Source organism: Aphelocoma coerulescens, chromosome 29 (genome assembly GCF_041296385.1).
Source record: "Aphelocoma coerulescens isolate FSJ_1873_10779 chromosome 29, UR_Acoe_1.0, whole genome shotgun sequence".
In the NCBI taxonomy this organism is placed as follows: Eukaryota; Metazoa; Chordata; class Aves; order Passeriformes; family Corvidae; genus Aphelocoma; species Aphelocoma coerulescens.
In genome coordinates, this window is record NC_091042.1 from 1,530,243 (window position 1) to 1,548,888 (window position 18,646).

Here is an 18,646-nt window from a genome sequence, read left to right on the forward strand (position 1 = left end):
CGTGCTGGGGACACGTGTGCAGGGGCACGGACACGCCAGTGACATGCTGGGGACATGTGGGGGCAGACGGACACGCCAGTGACATGCTGGGGACATGTGGGGACATGCTACGGACACGTGTGCAGCCACAGGGACACGCCAGTGACACGCGTGGAGTGACACAGACGCTGCGGGACGCGTGCGGTGACACACGGACACGCTAAGGACACATGTGCCACCACACAGCCCCCCCCCGCATGCACGTCTGTCCCCCCCCCCCAGCCCACGCCCACCAGGTGCCCCCGTGCCACCGCAGGGAGGGGATGAAGCTGCCAGGGGGTCTTGGAGATGTCGCTGTGTCCCCCCCAGCCATGGACTCCTGGGCCCCCCACCCCGAGTGCCCCCCTGGGAGGGGGAGGGGTCCCAGTGCCCACGGGGGGTGCCAACACCTGCAGAGGGTCCCAGAAGCCGCTGTGGGGTCCCAGCAGCCACAGGAGACCCAACATCCACCGGGGGGTCCCAGCACTCATTGGGGGTCCCAGCACCCTCGGGGGGGTCCCAGCACCCAGCGTCCCCATCCCTTGCACCCCCCCAGGCAGAGGTGGGATTGGGGGTCCTGTGGGGGGTTTATTGAGGGGTGAGGAGGGCTCATGGGGGGGTCATGGGGGTGTTTTGGAAGGGTCAGGGGGTGAGGGGGTACGCGGAGGCCACGAGGCGCTGCTTGTCCCAGGTGTAGGTCTGGATGGTGGCGGCTTCTCCCCCCAGGCTGACGTGGCACCTGCGAGGACAGGTGAGGGTGACCCCGGGTCTGAGGCCCCTGGGTGGGTGCCATAACCCCTGGGTGGTTGCCAGGTCGCCCCCCTCGGGCAGGTGCCAGCCCCCCTCCTCCAGTGCCCCCCAAGTCGCGCCCCCTCGGGCAGGTGCCAGCCCCCTCCCCAGTGCCCCCTCCCCAGTGCCCCCCAAGTCGCCCCCCTCGGGCAGGTGCCAGCCCCCCTCCCCCAGTGCCCCCCACTCACTGGCTGTCGGGGCGGGCCAGGAAGCAGAGGGTGAACAGCGCCAGGTCGAACTCGGGGCTGGAGCCCACCAGGAGCGACCCCCGGGGTTTGGAGTGCCCGTCCCAGCGGAACTGCAGCGACAGCACGTCCGGGAAGCCCGTCCACTGCGGGGGGGGGGACGGGCCGGGGGTCACAGAGGGGACACACAGGGGGACACCCCGCCCGTGGGCACGGGGGGACCATCGGGGCTCGGGGTGCCCATCCCAGCGGGTCACTGCGGGGGTGTCACGGTGGGTACAGACGTGGGGTCACGGTGCGTGCTTGGGGTACCCCAGGTGTGGGGGGCAGGGACACAGGAGGCCCCTGGGTGTGGTGCCGGGGGTCCCTGGGTACGGACACGTGGGGGCCGTGGGGACAGCCATGGGGGGAGCCTGGGTATGGGCACGGGGGGACGGGGACACCGGGGGTGCTGCAGGTGGAGGATGGTGACAGGGAACGGGGAGGGTGCGGGCCACCAGTGGGACGCAGGGGGCCACAAGGGACAGGGTGGTGGCTGGAGGGGGTGAGGGGGTCTCAGGGGCATTGTGGGTGGGCACAATGACAGGGACCCCGAGGGTCATCCTAGGGGACAGAAACCCTGGCTGGGGGCACTGTGGGGGATGGGGGCAGGAGGGGAACCCGAGGGCTGCTCCGTGTCCCTATCCCCCACTCAGGGGATCCCCTCCGTGTCCCCCGGTGTCACCCCCATCCCTCACTCAGGGAGTCCCCCGTGTTCCCATCCTCATCACATCCCCCTTGTCTCCGTGTTCCCTTAGTGCCCCCTGTGTCCCCCCTGTCCCCCCATGTCACCCATGTCCCCCTGTGTCCCCCGTGTCCCCCGTGTCCCCCTGTCCCCCCGTGTCCCCCTGTGTCCCCCCGTGTCCCCCTGTCCCCACTCACGGGCCCGTCCCAGCTGTAGCCCAGGTACTCCAGCTGCCCCCATGTCCCTGTCTCCCCTTGTGTTCCCCCGTGTCCCCTCGTGTCCCCCCATGTCCCCCCGTGTCCCCCTGTGTCCTCCCTGTCCCCCTGTGTCCCCCTGTGTCCCCCTGTGTCCCCTGTCCCCCCGTGTCCCCTCGTGTCCCCCGTGTCCCCCTGTCCCCCCATGTCCCCCCCCGTCCCCCTGTCCCCCCGTGTCCCCCCGTGTCTCCCCTGTCCCCCCATGCCCCCCGTGTCCCCCTGTCCCCCGTGTCCCCCCGTGTCCCCCCGTGTCCCCCCTGTCCCCCCATGCCCCCCGCGTCCCCCGTGTCCCCGTGCCCCCCCGTTCCCCCGTGTCCCCCATGTCCCGTGTCCCCCCGTGTCTCCCCGTGTCCCCGTGTCCCCCTGTGTGTCCCCGTGTCCCCCCTGTGCCCCCGTGTCCCCCCGTGTCCCCCTGTGTCCCCCCGTGTCCCCCGTGTCCTCCTGTCCCCACTCACGGGCCCGTCCCAGCTGTAGCCCAGGTACTCCAGCCGCCCCCATGTCCCCGTGTCCCCGTGTCCCCCCTGTCCCCCCGTGTCCCCCCGTGTCCCCCCATGTCCTCCCTGTCCCCCCGTGTCCCCCCGTTCCCCCGTGTCCCCCATGTCCCCCCGTCCCCCCGTGTCTCCCCGTGTCCCCGTGTCCCCCTGTGTGTCCCCGTGTCCCCCCTGTGCCCCCGTGTCCCCCCTGTGCCCCCGTGTCCCCCTGTGTCCCCCCTGTCCCCCCGTGTCCCCCCTGTCCCCTTGTGTCCCCCTGTGTCCCCCATGTCCCCCCCGTCCCCCCATGTCCTCCCTGTCCCCCCGTGTCCCCCCGTTCCCCCGTGTCCCCGTGTCCCCCCTGTCCCCCCGTGTCCCCCCGTGTCCCCCCATGTCCTCCCTGTCCCCCCGTGTCCCCCCGTTCCCCCGTGTCCCCCATGTCCCGTGTCCCCCCGTGTCCCCCTGTGTCCCCCCGTGTCCCCCGTGTCCCCCTGTCCCCACTCACGGGCTCGTCCCAGCTGTAGCCCAGGTACTCCAGCCGCCCCCATGTCCCCGTGTCCCCGTGTCCCCGTGTCCCCCCGTGTCCCCTTGTATCCCCCTGTTCCCCCGTGTCCCCCCTGCCCCCCCGTGTCCCCCCTGCCCCCCCGTGTCCCCCCGTGTCCCCCTGTGTCCCCCCTGTCCCCCTGTCCCCACTCACGGGCCCGTCCCAGCTGTAGCCCAGGTACTCCAGCCGCCCCGCGCGCTCCAGCGCCTGCAGCTGCACCCAGTTGTGACACCCCGACACCGAACCCTTCTTCACCTCCCCTGGGGACACAGAGAGCAGGTGACCACAGCTCCCCCACCACGGACCCCGCACCACGGACACCCCCGCGTGACCCCCAACCCACAGCCTTGGCCCCCCCCAGCCCCCCCAGCTTCATCCCCAGTGTCCCCCCATCCCCTTGGTCCCCAGTCCTTCTCCCTCTTCCCTCCCCATCCCCACGGTGACCCCCTTATCGTCAGTGTCCCCCCTTGTCCCCCCAGGCCCCCCAGGCCCCCTCACCATGGAACACGTGCTCGAAGCCGGAGGAATCCAGCGCCTTCCCACTGGAGCGTGAGTAGAGCCCGAACCACATGGAGTGGAGATCGGCCCGGAACGCCTCAGCCGAGGGGTACAGCCCTGGGGACACGGTGGGGACACCAGGGGACATGGGGTACAGCCCTGGGGACACGGTGGGGACACCCAGGGGACATGGGGTACAGCCCTGGGGATACCGTGGGGACACCAGGGGACATGGGGTACAGCCCTGGGGACACGGTGGGGACACCCAGGGGAAATGGGGGTACAGCCCTGGGGACATGGGGGTACAGCCCTGGGGACAGGGTGGGACATGTGGACAGCAGGGTTCAGCCCTAAGGACAGGACAGGGGGGACAGGAAGGACACTGTGGGGACACTGGGGGGACACTGGGGGGACACTGTGGGGACACTGGGGGGACAGGGTGGACAGCCCTGCAGACTCGGGGGACACTGGGGGACACTGTGGGGATGGGGGGGAATGGGGGGACAATGTGGGGACACTGCAGACTGGGGGGACACTGTGGGGACACTGGGGGGACAGGATGTACAGCCCTGCAGACTGGGGGGACACTGGGCAGGCAGAGGGGTCACTGGGAACATGGTGGGGACAGGGGGAACACCATAGGGACACTGTGAGGATAAGAGGGGACAGGGTGGACACTGTAGGGACACTGGGGGGACACTGGGGGAACACTGGGGGGACACTGGGGGGACACTGGGGGGACAGGATGTACAGCCCTGCAGACTGGGGGGACACTGGGGGGACACTGTGGGGACGGGGGGAATGGGGGGACACTGGGGGGACACTGGGGGGACACTGGGGGAACAGGGTGGATAGCCCTGCAGACTGTGGGGACACTGGGGGGGCACTGTGGGAGCTCTGTGGGGACAAGAGGGGAACCGGGCGGGCACATGGGGACACCGTGGGGACACCATGGGGACAGCACGGCCCTACCCTTGCTGAGGACGAAGCGCTCCAGCAGCGCCAGGACCGGGGTGTCCAGGGCGGCGTCCAGGAATTCCCTCTGCTCCTGCTGCTCCTCGGCCGTCTCCGTCTCGTCCTGACCCGTGCGCGGCTCGTAGTTATCCAGGAGGGCCAGGAGCCGGGAGAAGGTGGGACGGGCCAGCAGCTCTGGGGACACGTAGGAAAACAGCCTGGAACGGGGAGGGAGACACGTGGGAACTGGGACTGGGGAGGGAAATGTGGGATGGAAACGCCTGGGCTGGAGGGACGGGATGGGATGGGATCAATGGGATGGGATCAACGGGATGGGATGGGATCAGTGGGATGGGATCAATGGGATGGGATAGGATCAATGGGATGGGATGGGGGAATGTGGGATTGGGATGGGGGACGGATGGACACACGTGGGGTGGAGATGTGGGGTGGAGGGACATGGATTTGGGGTGTAAGGATGAGGAAGGAGAAACTCGGGGTGGGGAGGAAAGTGTGGGATGGAGAGGCGTAGGAGAGGATAGAGACAGGCGGGATGAAGGTGTAGGACCAGGGGATGTGGGATCAGGATAGAGGGATGCGATCAAGGGATGAGGATGGAGCCAGGTGGATTTGGGACAGAGGGGTGGGATGGAGTGGGATGGTCACGGGTGGGACAGAGAGCAAGAAGGGCAGAGGGGTGGGGGGGATGGACGAGGGGGAGAACACGGTGGGTGCTGAGTCCCCCGAGCCCCCCCCAACCCTGTCGCCACCTCTCGGTGCCGCTCCCCGAGCCCTGCAGGTTCAGCTCCAGCTGCCCCGGCCCGGCCCGGTTCGAGTCTGCCGCGAGCAGCTGCTCCGAGAGCTCCCGGAGCTCCGCGTCCGACACGGCCCGGGGGGACCCCGGCACCGCCCGGGGGGACCCCGGCACCTCCCGGGGGGGCTCCGGCACCGCTCGGGGGGACCCTGGCACCTCCCGGGGGGGCTCCGGCACGGCTCGGGGCTCCGGCACCGCCCGGGGGGGCTCCGGCACCGCCCGGGGGGACTCCGGCACCGCTCGGGGCTCCGGCACCGCCCGGGGGGACCCCGGCACCTCCCGGGGGGGCTCCGGCACCGCTCGGGGCTCCGGCACCTCCCGGGGGGGCTCCGGCACCGCTCGGGGCTCCGGCACCGCCCGGGGGGGCTCCGGCACCGCTCGGGGCTCCGGCACCTCCCGGGGGGGCTCCGGCACCGCTCGGGGCTCCGGCACCGCCCGGGGGGACTCCGGCACCGCTCGGGGCTCCGGCACCGCCCGGGGGGGCTCCGGCACCCCCCGGGGAACAGGGGAGGCTTCCCCGCTGCCCCCCGCGCTGGTCACCACCAGCAGCCACAGCAGCCACAGAGCCATCGCGCCCCCCCCCCCCCCCGGGCCCGTTGTCGCTTATAGTTGCCGCTATCGCCGCGATAACGCCACAAGGTCGCGATGTGGCCTCGACAGAGGGGAAGACCCCAGGGGGGACCCCCCCGAGCCACCCCAGGGCTGGCTGGGGGGCGGCTGCACCCTCAATTCCCCCCGTCTCTGTCCGCGAAGGTTGATTTGGGGAGTCGCACCCCAAAATTTGATCCCTCCCGGGGTGTTGGCACCTCCAAATCTGTCCCCCCCCCGCCCCCCCGGAGCTGTTTAATGTTTAAGGGACCAAATGTGGTCCCTCAAGGACTTCCCAGGGGGGAGGTGACGCCCCCTCCGAACCACTCCACACTCACCTCGGGGGACACAGGGGGGTATTTGGGGTACGGGGGGGCGGCAGGAGCAGGGCGGGACCCTGGGGGGAGCCATGGAGGGCCTGGGGGGGGCCGTGAGGACCCTTGAGAAGGGTTGGGGAGCCCAGAAGGATCTGAGGGTCATGGAAGGGAATCTGGGGGGCCTTGGGGCAGCGGGGGGGAGATCATCGGGGTCTCTTAAACCGGGGGGGCTATGGGAGTCCTCAGGCATGAAGGGTCTCTTGGGGGGGATAGGGGGGCTGGGGGGCTATAGGGGGATCCTGGGGGGTTGGGGGGGCCTTTGGGGTCAGTAGGGCTGAGGGGGCTTCTCGGGGGTTCCTGGAGAGCTCCGGGGTTTGGCGGGGCTGGGACTTTGTGATGGGGGGGGGGCTCGGGGGTCCCGGGGGCGGGGCTCGGCCGCGGGGGGCGGGGCAGGAGGCTCAGGGAGGCCCCGCCCCCTCCCGGCCAGGCCCCGCCCACCAGCGGCGGCCCCGCGCGCACGCGCAGCGCAGACCGTGGGCTGTGGGCGGGGCTATGCCCATATACGGGCATAGGGGCGGGGCCAAGAGGGAGTGGTGGGCGGGGTCGGTGGGCGGGGCTATGGAGGAACACGGGCGGTGGGCGGGGCTCTGCGCCCTGCGCACGCGCAGTGCGGGCGGGCGCGCGCGGGGCGCGGGGCCGCGGTTTAAAGGGGCCGCGGCGCGGGGACCCCGGAACCCCCCGAGCCCCCCCCCCCCCCCCCCCCGGGACCCCCCGAACCCAGGGACCCCCGGAGCCCCGGGACCCCCCGCCCCCGCCATGGTCTGCGGCGGCTTCGCCTGTTCGCGCAACGCGCTCTGCGCCCTCAACGTGGTTTATGTGGTGAGCGGGGGGGGGGGGCGATGAGGGGGATTGGGGACCCCTCTGCTCTGGGGGGGGGGCGGGGACCACCCTGTCTGGGGTGGTGGGGAGGGGCTGCGGGGTCCCATGCGGAGGCCAGGGGGGAGTTTGGGGAGGTCTGCACAGCGGGGGGACACCCTCCCAATTTGGGGTTGTGGGGACCAGGCGGGGAAATTGGGGGTCCCCAAACCTTGGGGGGGGGGGGGTTCGAACCTCTTGGAACCCCCGGTCTGGGGGCGGCGAGGGGCTGTGGGACTCCCCCTTAAAGGGTGGGAGATGGAGGGGAGGGGCTCGGGGGTCCCGGGGAGGGTCAGGGGACGCCCCAAAACCATAAGAGGGGGTAGGGTCAAAGGCCACATCCCCCCCATATCCACATGACCGGGAGGGGCTGGGAATTCCGGGGGGCTGGGGGGACCCTGGGGACACCCCTGACCCCCTTCGGGTGGCCCCGAGGGACACCCCCCCCCCCCCCCCCAAAATGCTCCTGGGGCCCTCGGGCTGTGGAGGGGGGGGCACGGCGGGGGTGACCCCCGGTGCTTGGGGCGATCTCCGGGGGTGTCCCGGAGCCCCCCTGACCGCGGTGCCCCCCAGCTGGTGGGGGTGCTGCTGGTGGGGGTGGCGGGCTGGGCCCGGGGCCTGGGCATGGGCTCCAGCCCCCCCCTGCTCGGCGGAGCCTTCGCCGTCGGCGTCTTCCTCCTGCTGATCGCGGCGCTGGGGCTGCTCGGGGCCCTGCGGCACCACCAGGTCCTGCTCTTCTTCGTATCCTTGGCCGGCGGCGGGCACCGAACCTCCGCTGGGGACAGCCCGGAGAGCCCCCAGCCCCTCCCGGTGTCCCCAAGCCCCCCTGAGAGCCCCCAGCCCCTCTCGACGTCCCCCAGCCCCTCCTGGTATCCCCAGGCTGCTCCCGGTGTCCCCAAGCCTCTCCGGGTGTCCCCAAGCCCCTCTAGGAGCACCCAGCCTGTCCCGGTGTCCCCAAGCCCCTCTCGGTGTCCCCAAGCCCCCCTGAGAGCCCCCAGCCCCTCCCGGTGTCCCCAAGCCCCCCTGAGAGCCCCCAGCCCCTCTTGACATCCCCAAGCCCCTCTCGATGTCTCCAAGCTCCTCTAGGAGCCCCCAGCCCCTCCTGGTGCCCCCAAGCACCCCTGAGAGCCCCCAGCCCCTCCTGGTGTTCCCAAGCCCCTCTCGGTGTCTCCAAGCCCCTCCCGGTGTCCCCCAGCCCCTCTAGGAGCGCCCAGCCGGTCCCGGTGTCCCCAAGCCCCTCCCGGTGTCCCCAAGCCCCCCTAAGAGCCCCCAGCCCCTCTCGACATCCCCCAGCCCCTCCTGGTGTCCCCAGGCTGCTCCCGGTGTCCCCAAGCCCCTCCCGGTGTCCCCAAGCCCTTCTAGGAGCACCCAGCCTGTCCCGGTGTCCCCAAGCCCCTCTCGGTGTCCCCAAGCCCCCCTGAGAGCCCCCAGCCCCTCGCGGTGTCCCCAAGCCCCCCTGGGAGCCCCCAGCCCCTCTTGACATCCCCAAGCCCCTCTCGATGTCTCCAAGCTCCTCTAGGAGCCCCCAGCCCCTCCTGGTGCCCCCAAGCACCCCTGAGAGCCCCCAGCCCCTCCTGGTGTTCCCAAGCCCCTCCCGGTGTCCCCCAGCCCCTCTAGGAGCGCCCAGCCGGTCCCGGTGTCCCCAAGCCCCTCCCGGTGTCCCCAAGCCCCCGTGAGAGCCCCCAGCCCCTCCCGGTGTCCCCAAGCCCCCCTAAGAGCCCCCAGCCCCTCTCGACATCCCCCAGCCCCTCCTGGTGTCCCCAGGCTGCTCCCGGTGTCCCCAAGCCCCTCTCGCTGTCCCCAAGCCCCTCTAGGAGCCCAGCCCCTCCTGGTGTCCCCAAGCCTCTCTGGGTGTCCCCAAGCCCCTCCCGGTGTCCCCAAGCCCTTCTAGGAGCACCCAGCCTGTCCCGGTGTCCCCAAGCCCCTCTCGGTGTCCCCAAGCCCCCCTGAGAGCCCCCAGCCCCTCCTGGTGTCCCCAAGCCCTTCTAGGAGCGCCCAGCCTGTCCCGGTGTCCCCAAGCCCCTCCCAGTGTCACCAAGCCCCCCTGAGAGCCCCCAGCCCCTCTTGGTGTCCCCAAGCCCCTCTAGGAGCCCCCAGCCCCTCCTGGTGTCCCCAAGCACCCCTGAGAGCCCCCAGCCCCTCCCAGTGTCCCCAAGCCCCTCTAGATGTCCCCAAGCCCCTCTAGGAGCCCCCAGCCCCTCCCTGTGTTCCCAAGCCCCCCTGAGAGCCCCAAGCCCCTCTCGGTGTCCCCAAGCACCCCTGGGAGCCCCCAGCCCCTCCCAGTGTCCCCAAGCCCCTCGCAGTGTCCCCAAGCCCCCCTGAGAGCCCCCAACCCCTCCCAGTGTCCCCAAGCCCCTCCCAGTGTCCCCAAGCCCCCCTGAGAGCCTCCAGCCTCTCACAGTATCCCCAAGCCCCTCTGGGCCCCCCCCACCCGTGGCACCACCAGGTCCTGCTCCTCTTTGTCCCCTTCGGGAGGGGGTGTCCCAAGGCCCCCCCCCCGGATCCCCAGCACCCCCTGGATGTCCCCACCACCCCTCTCAGGGTCCCACCCTCTCCCCCCTGTGTCCCCTTTGATGGGGGCTCCAAACCCCGCCCGGGGGCCCCAAAACCTGCCCGGGGCTGGGTCTGGGGAGGTTCCAGGGGGGTTCTGGGGGGGATTCTCCGTGTGTGGCCCCCCCTTGACCCCCCCAAGTACGTGCTGATCCTGGGCCTGGTGTTCCTGTGCCAGCTCGGCGTGTCCTGCGCCTGCCTCGCCCTGGGCCGGGAGGCTCAGGTGGGTCATGGGGTCACCCCCCCGCACCCCACAAAACACCCCTGGGACCCCACAGCTCCCTGGGGGGCACAGGGAACCCCCCCACCCCCAAACCCTGGATCTCAGGTGGGTCACACCCCCTGGAGACCCCCCAGGATCCCTCTGGGACCCCCACCCCACCCCTGGGACACCCCCAGGAGCCTCACAAGCCATCCCACAATCCTGGGGTGCTCAGGGAACCCCCCCACACCCCACAACCCTTGGAGGGGCGGGGCGGGATCCTCCCAGCCCCAGGAGGGGCACAAAGGAGCACCGACTGATTTGGGGGGTGGGAGGGGTCCTGGGGGGCACTGATGGATTTTGGGGTTCACTGACCGATTTTTGGGGTCCCCAGGAGCGGCTGCTGCGCTCGGCCTGGCCCCTGCTGAGCGGGGGGGGCGCGGGGGGAGCTGCAGCGCAGGCTGGGCTGTTGCGGTCTGGGGGAGCCCCCCGGGACCCCCCCTCCTGCCAGCCCTGCCCCACTGAGCCCCTCCGGGCTGGAGCCCCCCTGGGAGCCCCAAAACTGCCCCGCTGTGAGTCTGGGGGGGGGGCGGTGGGGGTGTTTGGGGACCCTCTCGGGGGGGGGAATTGAGGGGGGGGTGTTTAGGGGGTGATTGGGGAGGTGGGGGGTGTTTGGGGGGTAATGGGGGGGCAGGGGGGATTTGGGGACACCTCTGGGGGAAGAGACTGAGGGGTCGGATGGGGACCCCCGGGGGGTGAGGGAGGGTTGGGTTTTTGGGGGGGGAGAGGAAACGGAGTTTGGGGAACCCCCCGGATGTGCTGAAAACCCCCCCAGGAGGGGCCCACCCCCCCCGCTGCATGTCCTGGGGTGATGTGGGGGTTTGAGGACCCCCGGGGGTGGGAAGGGGGTGTTGGGGACCCCTCCCCAACCCTCCTGTGTCCGCCCCCCCCCCCCAGAGGTGCCAGTTCCCCCCGGGGGGAGTCCCCCCGTGCCCCCCCTGCGCCCCACAACTGCTGCAGCACTCGGACCAGGCCCTCAAGATTCTGGGGGGGGTCGGGCTGTTCTTCAGCTTCACCGAGGTACGGGGGGGGGCGGGGGGGAGCCGGGGGGGGGGTCTCGAGGGGTTGGGGGGGGTCCAGCAGAGCCGCCAACCCCCCCGTTTCTTGCAGGTTTTGGGGGTCTGGCTCGCCCTCCGCTTCCGGAACCAGCGGGACCCCCGCGCCAACCCCGGAGCCTTCCTATAGTGGGGGGGGGGGGGGGGGGGGGGGGGGGCACGCACCTGGGGAGGGGTCACGGCCTTGAGGGGGGGTCCAGAACCCCCCAAATGCTGACCAGCTGCCCCCCTGCAGCTGCATGAAGCACTGGGGACATGGACCCCCCCCCCCACACCAGAGGGGCTGTGGGGCAGAGTCGTCCCCCCCCCAATCTCCCCATCTCAGTCTGACCTCTCCCAAACTGGTTTGTACTGGTCATTCCGACACCCCCAGCCCCCCCACCGTGTGTGTCCCCCCCCCGGGGGGGGTCCTGGTCACCCCCACGCTGGGGAGGGGCACACGGGGAAGGACCCCCACCACATCCCAGTCTGACCCCTCCCAAACTGGGAGGTTCCCCTCCCCCCCCACCCTTGTGGGCATTGGGGGCTGGGGGGGGGAGGGGCGCAGGGGGGGTCACGACCTCCCCAAACCCAGCAGGCCCCCCCCATCCCAGCACCCCTGAACTGGTCCGTACTGGTTCGCACTGGGATGAGTGACCCCCCCCCCAGTGTGTGTGTCCCCCACCCCAGACCCAATGGGGGGGAGGGAGGGGGGGCAGGGGGACACCTCCCAATAAACACACAACACTGACCGTGGCTCGGGGTCATTCTGGGGTGCCCCCCCGGGGTGCAGTGACCCCCCCACGGGGTGCAGTGACCCCCCCACGGCCACCCCCAGTGACACAGGACGCACAGGTTGGGGGGGGGCGCTGCCCACTCCCCTTTATTGGCAGACAAACGGGGGACCCCAAAAACCACCCCCCCCCACCCCAGTAAAGGGGGTTTCCCCCCAAACCCAGTCCTGCTGTCCCCGGGGGGGGGGGGACACCCCTCACCCCCCCTCACAAGGGTGGGAGGGGCTTAGGGGGTGTTTTCGGGGGGTGTCACCCCACAGTTCCACCGTGCAGGTACGAGCGCCCTGGAGGGTGCTCAGAGGTGTTTTTTGGGGGGGGGGGGTGTCACCCCTCGCCCCCCCCCCTGCAGGTATCGGTGCCCCAGGGCCTCGTGAGCCGAAATTCGCTTGTGGGGACTGAAGGTCAGCAGTGCCTGGGGGGGACACACCGGACACGACGGTGTCAGGGACATTGGGGGGGCAGCACTGTGACCCCCCCCCACCACCACCACCCCAAAGGGGCTGCACAGCTCAGGGAGGCCCCATCACGTCCCCCCCAGGTGTCCCCGACTGTCACACTCCCAGTACCCCCGTGCCCCCCTCCGTGTCCCCCTGGGGTGTCCCTAGTCCCAACCCGTGTGCCCCCCCTGCAAATCCCCTCCCCTGGTGTCCCCATTCCTGGGGTGTCCCTAGTCCCAACCCGTGTGCCCCCCCCCGGAAGTCCCCTCCCCTGGTGTCCCCATTTCCCCCCCCCAGCAGCTGTGTCCCCACGCTGTCCGCCCCCCCATGTCCCCTCGTGTCCCCCCTCACCAGCAGCAGCTGCTCCCCGCTGTCCCCCAGCTCGGGGACCTCCCCCCGGGGCTCACGGGGGGCGCAGGGGGCGAAGGCGTCCCTGGGCAGGGCCACGTCCTGCGGCCACTCGTCCTCGTGGGGCAGCCCGATCAGCCTGGGGGGGCACGGGGATCAGGGGGGGCCCTGAACTGACCCCCCCCCCCCCCAAAACCACCCACCCAGAACAGGGCCCCAAATGGGTCCCCTGCTCGCAGAACCCCACCCAGAACAGCCCCCCCACCCCCCATAGGAGCCCCCCGGGAAATCTCTGCTTGCACCCCCCCCCAGTTCATCCCCACACAAACCCCCCTCCCTCCCCACCCCCAGGTGCCCCCTCCCCATTCCAGCCCTCAAAACCCCCCCTTGGATCCTGTCCCAACCCCCCATAGCCCTCTGCCCCCCAGGACAGCCCCCCCAAACCAGGACCTCCCAGCCCCCCACCCCTCAGCCCCTCCAGCTCCCCCTTGCCCCCCACCCCACCCACTCGAAGATCTTCCCCAGCTGATCGGCCTCCGAGGTCCCGCAGAACAGCGGCCTGGGGGGCACAGGGGACACGGGGGTGCCGCTGGCGTGGGGACACAGGGGACACCCCCCTGCCGCTGGCACCCACGGCGAGGGGCGGCCGGAGGGACCCCACGAGTGTCCCCATGTCCCCCCAACCTGTGTCCCCCCCATGTCCTCGTGTCCCTCCCATGTCCCCCATCCCGCGGGAAGCTGTGTTGTGTCCTCATGTGCCCCCTCGCGTCCCCCACCCCTTGTCGCCCCCCCGTCCCCGTGTCCCCCACCCCATATCCTCCCCCTTTGTCCCCTGTGTCTGGGTCTGTGTGCTTGTGTCTCCCCTGTGTGTCCCCATGTCCCCCCACCCTGTGTCCCCTCTGTGTCCCCTCTGTGTCCCTGTGTCCCCTCCCTCCCCATCTCTCCCTCCTGTGCCCCCCACCCGATGTCCCCCCCATGTCCCTTTGTTCCCCCATGTGCCCTGTGCCCCCCCAGCCTGTGTCCCCCCCGTGTCCCTCGGTGTCCCCCGTGTCCCCTCACTTCCTGCGGAACATCTCAGCGAAGATGCACCCGACGCTCCACATGTCCACGGGGGACGCGTAGGCGGCCCGGAGCAGCACCTCGGGGGCTCTGTACCACAGTGTCACCACCTGTCCCCCACCGTGGGACCCACAGTGTCACCAGGGACCCCCTGGGACCCACAGACCCCCACCCAGAGCAGCACCTCGGGGGTGTGGTAGCGCCGTGTCCCCACAGTGTCACCGCAGTGTCACCCTGTGACCCACCATGGGACCCACAGCGCCCAGCAGTGACCCACTGATCATTCCTCAGGGGCGTGGTACCACAGCGTCCCCACAGTGTCACCCTGTGACCCTCAGCTCCTGGGGGTCACGGCCACCACCACCTGATGCCACCTGGGACCCCCAGCTCCCACGGCCACCTGGCTCTAGGGCCACCCAAGACCCTCAACTCCTGGGGGTCACCACCACCCCAACCCACGGCCACCAGGACCCACACCCAGCCCCGTGTGACCCCATCCGGGACCCCAAACTCCCAGGACTTCCCAGTCCCGATCCCACCTGCGACCCCCGGCACCCCGCAGCCCCCCCCCGGACGCACCACAGGGGTCAGGGCCATGTGGCAGCTGTAGATCCGGGCCAGCCCGAAATCGGCCACCTTGAGCTGGCCTGCGCTGGTCACCAGCACGTTCTGGGGCTTGAGGTCGCGGTGGACGATGCGCTGGGCGTGCAGGAAGTCCAGGGCGCGCAGGAACTGCCGCATCAGGTCCTGGGGGGAGGACGTGGGCTCAGCGACCCCCCCCCCGCACCCCCCGGGGCCTCGGGACCCCCCCCGTGCCCACCTTGATGGTGTCGGGGGGCAGCCCCGGCGCCGGCGCCTTCTCCAGGAAGGTTTTCAGGTCCTGCTCCACGTGCTCGAACACCAGCGTGACCTTGGCCTCGTGTGGGGTGCGGGCGCTGGCACACACGTCCATCAGCCTGGGGACAGGGACACGTCCATCAGCCTGGGGACAGGGACACGGGGACGGGGTGGGGGGCACGTGGGGAGACGCGACAGGGGGCCGTGGGGTGTGACAGAGACCGCGGGACACCGGGGGTGGCTCTGCGAGACACAGTGGTGCTCCCCGCCCCCGCTGCTGTGCCCTGGGAGCCCCATCAACCCTGGGCCCCCCTTCTCTGTGCTGGGACCCCATCACTCAGCTGGGACCCCCATCCCTGCTCTGGGACCCCCATCCCTGCCCTGAGACCCCCATCCCTGCTCTGGGACCCTCATCCCTGCCCTGGGACCCCCAACCCTGCCCTGGGACCCCATCACTCACCTGGGACCCCCATCCCTGCCCTGGGACCCCTTCCCTGCCCCGGGACTCCCATCCCTGCCCTGGGACCGCCATCACTCACCTGGGACCCCCATCCCTGCCCTGAGACCCCCAACCCTGCTCTGGGACCCCCATCCCTGCTCTGGGACTCTCATCCCTGCTCTGGAACCCCCATCCCTGCCCTGGGACCTCCATCCCTGCCCTGGGACCCCTTCCCTGCCCCGGGACCCCTATCCCTGCTCTGGGACCCCATCCCTGCCCTGGGACCCCCCCTATCCCTGCTCTGGGACCCCATCACTCACCTGGGACCCCCATCCCTGCTCTGGGACCCTCATCCCTGCTCTGGGACCCCTATCCCTGCCCCGGGACCCCCATCCCTGCCCCGGGACCCCCATCACTCACCTGGGACCCTCATCCCTGCCCTGAGACCCCCATCCCTGCTCTGGGACCCCCATCCCTGCCCTGGGACCCCTTCCCTGCCCCGGGACTCCCATCCCTGCCCTAGGACCCCATCACTCACCTGGGACCCCCATACCTGCCCTGGGACCCCCCATCCCTGCTCTGGGACCCCCATTTCTGCCCCGGGACCCCTTCCCTGCTCTGGGACCCCTTCCCTGCCCTGGGACCCCCATCCCTGCCCCGGGACCCCATCACTCACCTGGAACCCCCATCCCTGCCCTGGGACCCCTTCCCTGCCCCGGGACCCCCATCCCTGCCCTGGGACCCCCCATCCCTGCTCTGGGACCCCCATCCCTGCTCCCCGGGACCCCTATCCCTGCTCTGGGACCCCCATCCCTGCCCCGGGACCCCCATCACTCACCTGGGACCCCCATCCCTGCCCTGGGACCCCCCATCCCTGCTCTGGGACCCCCATCCCTGCTCCCCGGGACCCCTATCCCTGCTCTGGGACCCCCATCCCTGCCCCGGGACCCCCATCACTCACCTGGGACCCCCATCCCTGCCCTGGGACCCCCATCCCTACTCTGGGACCCCCCTATCCCTGCTCTGGGACCCCATCACTCACCTGGGACCCCCACCCCTGCCCTGGTACCCCCCATCCCTGCCCCGGGACCCCCATTCCTGCCCCGGGACCCCCATTCCTGCCCCGGGACCCCCATCCCTACTCTGGGACCCCCCTATCCCTGCTCTGGGACCCCCCTATCCCTGCTCTGGGACCCCATCACTCACCTGGGACCCCCATCCCTGCTCTGGGACCCCCATCCCTGCCCTGGGACCCCCATCCCTACTCTGGGACCCCCCTATCCCTGCTCTGGGACCCCCCTATCCCTGCTCTGGGACCCCATCACTCACCTGGGACCCCCATCCCTGCTCTGGGACCCCCATCCCTGCCCTGGGACCCTCATCCCTGCCCCGGGACCCCATCACTCACCTGGGACCTCCATCCCTGCCCTGAGACCCCCATACCTGCCCTGGGACCCCCCCTATCCCTGCCCTGGGACTGCCATCACTCACCTGGGACCCCCATCCCTGCTCTGGGACCCCGATCCCTGCCCTGGGACCCCCATCCCTACTCTGGGACCCCATCCCTGCCCCGGGACCCCCATTCCTGCCCCGAGACCCCCACCCCTGCCCTGGTACCCCCCCTCCCCGCTGCCCCATGGGGTGAGCGGAGCGGCGGTGCCGCGGGGCAGCTCCGGCTCTCACCGGACGATGTTGGGGTGCTCGAGGTGCTCGAGGCGCCGCAGCAGGGCCACCTCGCGCACGGTGCTGGGGGGCAGCCCGGCCCCCCCCGTGGGCACCCGCACGTTCTTGAGCGCCACGAAGCGCCCGCTCAGCCGGTCCCGAGCCTTGAACACGGCGCCGTGCGCGCCCACGCCCAGCTCGGCCACCGGCTCGTACTGCACCTCCTGCGCCATCCTGGGGGGGGGCCGGGACCCTCAGGGACACCCCGAAACCGACATCCATCCCCCCAGCACCCCACGGCGCCATCCTGGGGGGGCGAGAGCCTCAGGGACACCCCGAAACCCGGCATCCCCCCGCAACACCCCGCACCGCCATCCTGGGGTGTCCGGCACCCTTCAGCCCCCAGCCCCCCTCACCTCCTGCGCCATCCTGGGGTGGTGAGACCCTCAGGGACACCCCAAAACCGACATCCCCCCCCAGCACCCGGCACCGCCATCCTGGGGTGTCCGGCACCCTTCGGCCCCCAGCCCCCCTCACCTCCTGCGCCATCCTGGGGTGGTGAGACCCTCAGGGACACCCCAAACCCGACATCCATCCCCCCAGCACCCCACGGCGCCATCCTGGGGGGGCGAGAGCCTCAGGGACACCCCAAAACCGACATCCCTCCCCCCAGCACCCGGCACCGCCATCCTGGGGTGCCCAAACCCCGAAGTGAGACGCCGGCACCCCCCAGCCCCCCACACCTCCTGGCATCCCAGTGTGCCCCCAGCACCCCATAGGGAGGGACCCCCCCTCTCCAGCACCCCACGGCCCCCAGCCCTGCACCCCAAATCCCCCATCTCTCCTCGGTGCCCACCCGGTGCCCTCCCCTCACCCCAAAGCCCCCAGCTCTCTCCGGTGCCCAGCACAGGTCAGACCCCCCCCCCACCCTGCACCCCCAAACCAGCGCTCCCCGACCCCCCCCAACCCCGCACAACCACTGGGACCCTCCAAGCCCCTCCCCAAACCAGCCACCCTCAGCCCCCCGCGACCCCTGGGCGCTGCCCCTGCCCCCCCGATCCGCGGGGGCCCCCCCGGGGTTGGAGGAGGGGGTGCCAAAGTTGGGGGGGGTCCCGCGCGCGCCGGGGGGACCCCGGAACTCACCGGGCGGCGCGCGGGGCAGGGGGGAGGGGCGGGGGCGCCGGAACAGGCGGGAGGGGCGGGCGGAAGGGCCGGGGGGGAGGGGCGGGGCGGGGGGAGGGGCGAGGGGACCCCCCGGGAACCCCCGGGATGGGGGGGGGGAGGGGCAGCGCCCCGGCCGGGCTCGAACCCGCGGCGCAGCAGCGGGGCGGGGGAGGGGGGGGCCAGGAGGCAGGACCCCCCCCCTCACCTGGTGGCCACGGCCCCCTCCCCTCTCGCCCCGCCCCCCCCCCCAGCTCAGGGGTCTCCAACGCCCCCAGGTCCCCCCCGGCCCTCACCGGTCCGGTTCCAGAAGGTTCCTCACCTGAGGTCACTCCGGTCCCCTCCTCCCCACCCCCCGTGGTTCCCGGGGGCTCGGGGGCTGCTCCAGGATGGGCCCCACCCTCACCTGCCCCCCCCCCCCCCCGGTTCGCCCCCCGCCCCTCACCGGGTCCGTCCCCGCTGCCACCACCCTGCCCAGGTGACAGCGGCCGGGGCGCGCAGCGCCCACGGGGCCTTTGGGGGTGCCCAGGTGAGCCCTGTCGCGATTGTCCCGACCGAGGGAACCTCCCCTCCTCCTCCTCCTGCTGCTGCTCACCTGCTCCCGCTGTCACCTGGGGGAGGGGCACGGGGGACGGGGGGGTCACCACGCTCGGCTGCCCCAGGGTCCCCACGAGGGTCCAGAGTCCCCGGTGCTGACGTCAGCCCCACCCCCACCTGCGACATTGCCCCCCCACCCCCCCCCACCGTGGGTGGCACCGACTGGGTTAAACCCCACCGGGCACCGGGGGTTCCCCCGACACGCCCTGGGGGGGTCACCCATCACCCCACCCCCCCATGGGGTTCCTTGAGTCCCCCCTGGGCATCGTGGGGGTCCCGGGGGTCCCTTTGGCACTGGAGCCCTGCTCGGGCCGTGGCCCCTCCCCCCCCCCAGGGGGCTCTCAGGGCACCCCCCCTCACCGTGGGGAGGGGGCTGTGCTCCCCCCACCCCCCCGC

General features: G+C 71.6%; 3 protein-coding genes across 5 annotated transcripts; 1 reads left to right on the forward strand and 2 right to left on the reverse strand.

The window, feature by feature from the left end:
- Positions 1–660: 660 nt before the first annotated feature.
- LOC138099919 (uridylate-specific endoribonuclease C-like) lies at positions 661–5,820 on the reverse strand. The gene is made up of 7 exons (XM_068997525.1): positions 5,665–5,820; positions 5,207–5,526; positions 4,455–4,654; positions 3,483–3,599; positions 3,138–3,244; positions 996–1,138; positions 661–757 (listed from the first exon to the last, which is right to left on the reverse strand). Exons 1-7 carry the CDS (start codon positions 5,818–5,820, stop codon positions 661–663), a joined length of 1,140 nt encoding a protein of 379 aa, XP_068853626.1.
- Positions 5,821–6,930: 1,110 nt separating this feature from the next.
- On the forward strand, positions 6,931–11,080 carry TSPAN31 (tetraspanin 31). The gene is given in 7 exon segments (XM_068997814.1): positions 6,931–7,034; positions 7,644–7,811; positions 9,763–9,843; positions 10,217–10,252; positions 10,254–10,394; positions 10,780–10,902; positions 10,993–11,080. Coding segments are annotated over 7 exon segments (687 nt in total). The 5' UTR covers positions 6,931–6,971; the 3' UTR covers positions 11,068–11,080.
- A 692-nt stretch (positions 11,081–11,772) lies between these two features.
- Positions 11,773–18,165, reverse strand: CDK4 (cyclin dependent kinase 4). 3 transcript variants are annotated; one of them, XM_068997800.1, is made up of 8 exons: positions 18,099–18,165; positions 16,514–16,726; positions 14,375–14,510; positions 14,134–14,301; positions 13,555–13,664; positions 13,004–13,054; positions 12,499–12,634; positions 11,773–12,122 (listed from the first exon to the last, which is right to left on the reverse strand). In XM_068997800.1, the coding sequence occupies exons 2-8, from the start codon at positions 16,723–16,725 to the stop codon at positions 12,006–12,008; spliced, it is 930 nt and encodes a 309-aa protein (XP_068853901.1). In that variant the 5' UTR covers position 16,726; positions 18,099–18,165; the 3' UTR covers positions 11,773–12,005. The 3 variants fall into 3 exon arrangements, with proteins under 3 accessions (XP_068853901.1, XP_068853902.1, XP_068853903.1); XM_068997801.1 differs by lacking the exon at positions 18,099–18,165 and adding an exon at positions 17,636–17,655; XM_068997802.1 differs by lacking the exon at positions 13,004–13,054.
- Positions 18,166–18,646: the final 481 nt, after the last annotated feature.

What these genes read in the sequence shown, in the direction of transcription:
- LOC138099919 (XM_068997525.1), bottom strand. Translation starts at nt 5,820, where the DNA reads ATGGCTCTGTGGCTGCTGTGGCTGCTGGTGGTGACCAGCGCGGGGGGC. An exon ending in GCTACAGCTGGGACGGGCCC is followed by an intron (nt 1,139 to 3,137) that starts GTGAGTGGGGAC and finishes CCCCCCCCGCAG; the next exon opens with TGGACGGGCTTCCCGGACGT. An exon ending in CTGGCCCGCCCCGACAGCCA is followed by an intron (nt 758 to 995) that starts GTGAGTGGGGGG and finishes CTGTCCTCGCAG; the next exon opens with GTGCCACGTCAGCCTGGGGG.
- CDK4 (XM_068997800.1), bottom strand. Translation starts at nt 16,725, where the DNA reads ATGGCGCAGGAGGTGCAGTACGAGCCGGTGGCCGAGCTGGGCGTGGGC. An exon ending in TGCCCCCCGACACCATCAAG is followed by an intron (nt 14,302 to 14,374) that starts GTGGGCACGGGG and finishes TCCTCCCCCCAG; the next exon opens with GACCTGATGCGGCAGTTCCT. An exon ending in CAGCTGGGGAAGATCTTCGA is followed by an intron (nt 12,635 to 13,003) that starts GTGGGTGGGGTG and finishes GTGCCCCCCCAG; the next exon opens with GCTGATCGGGCTGCCCCACG.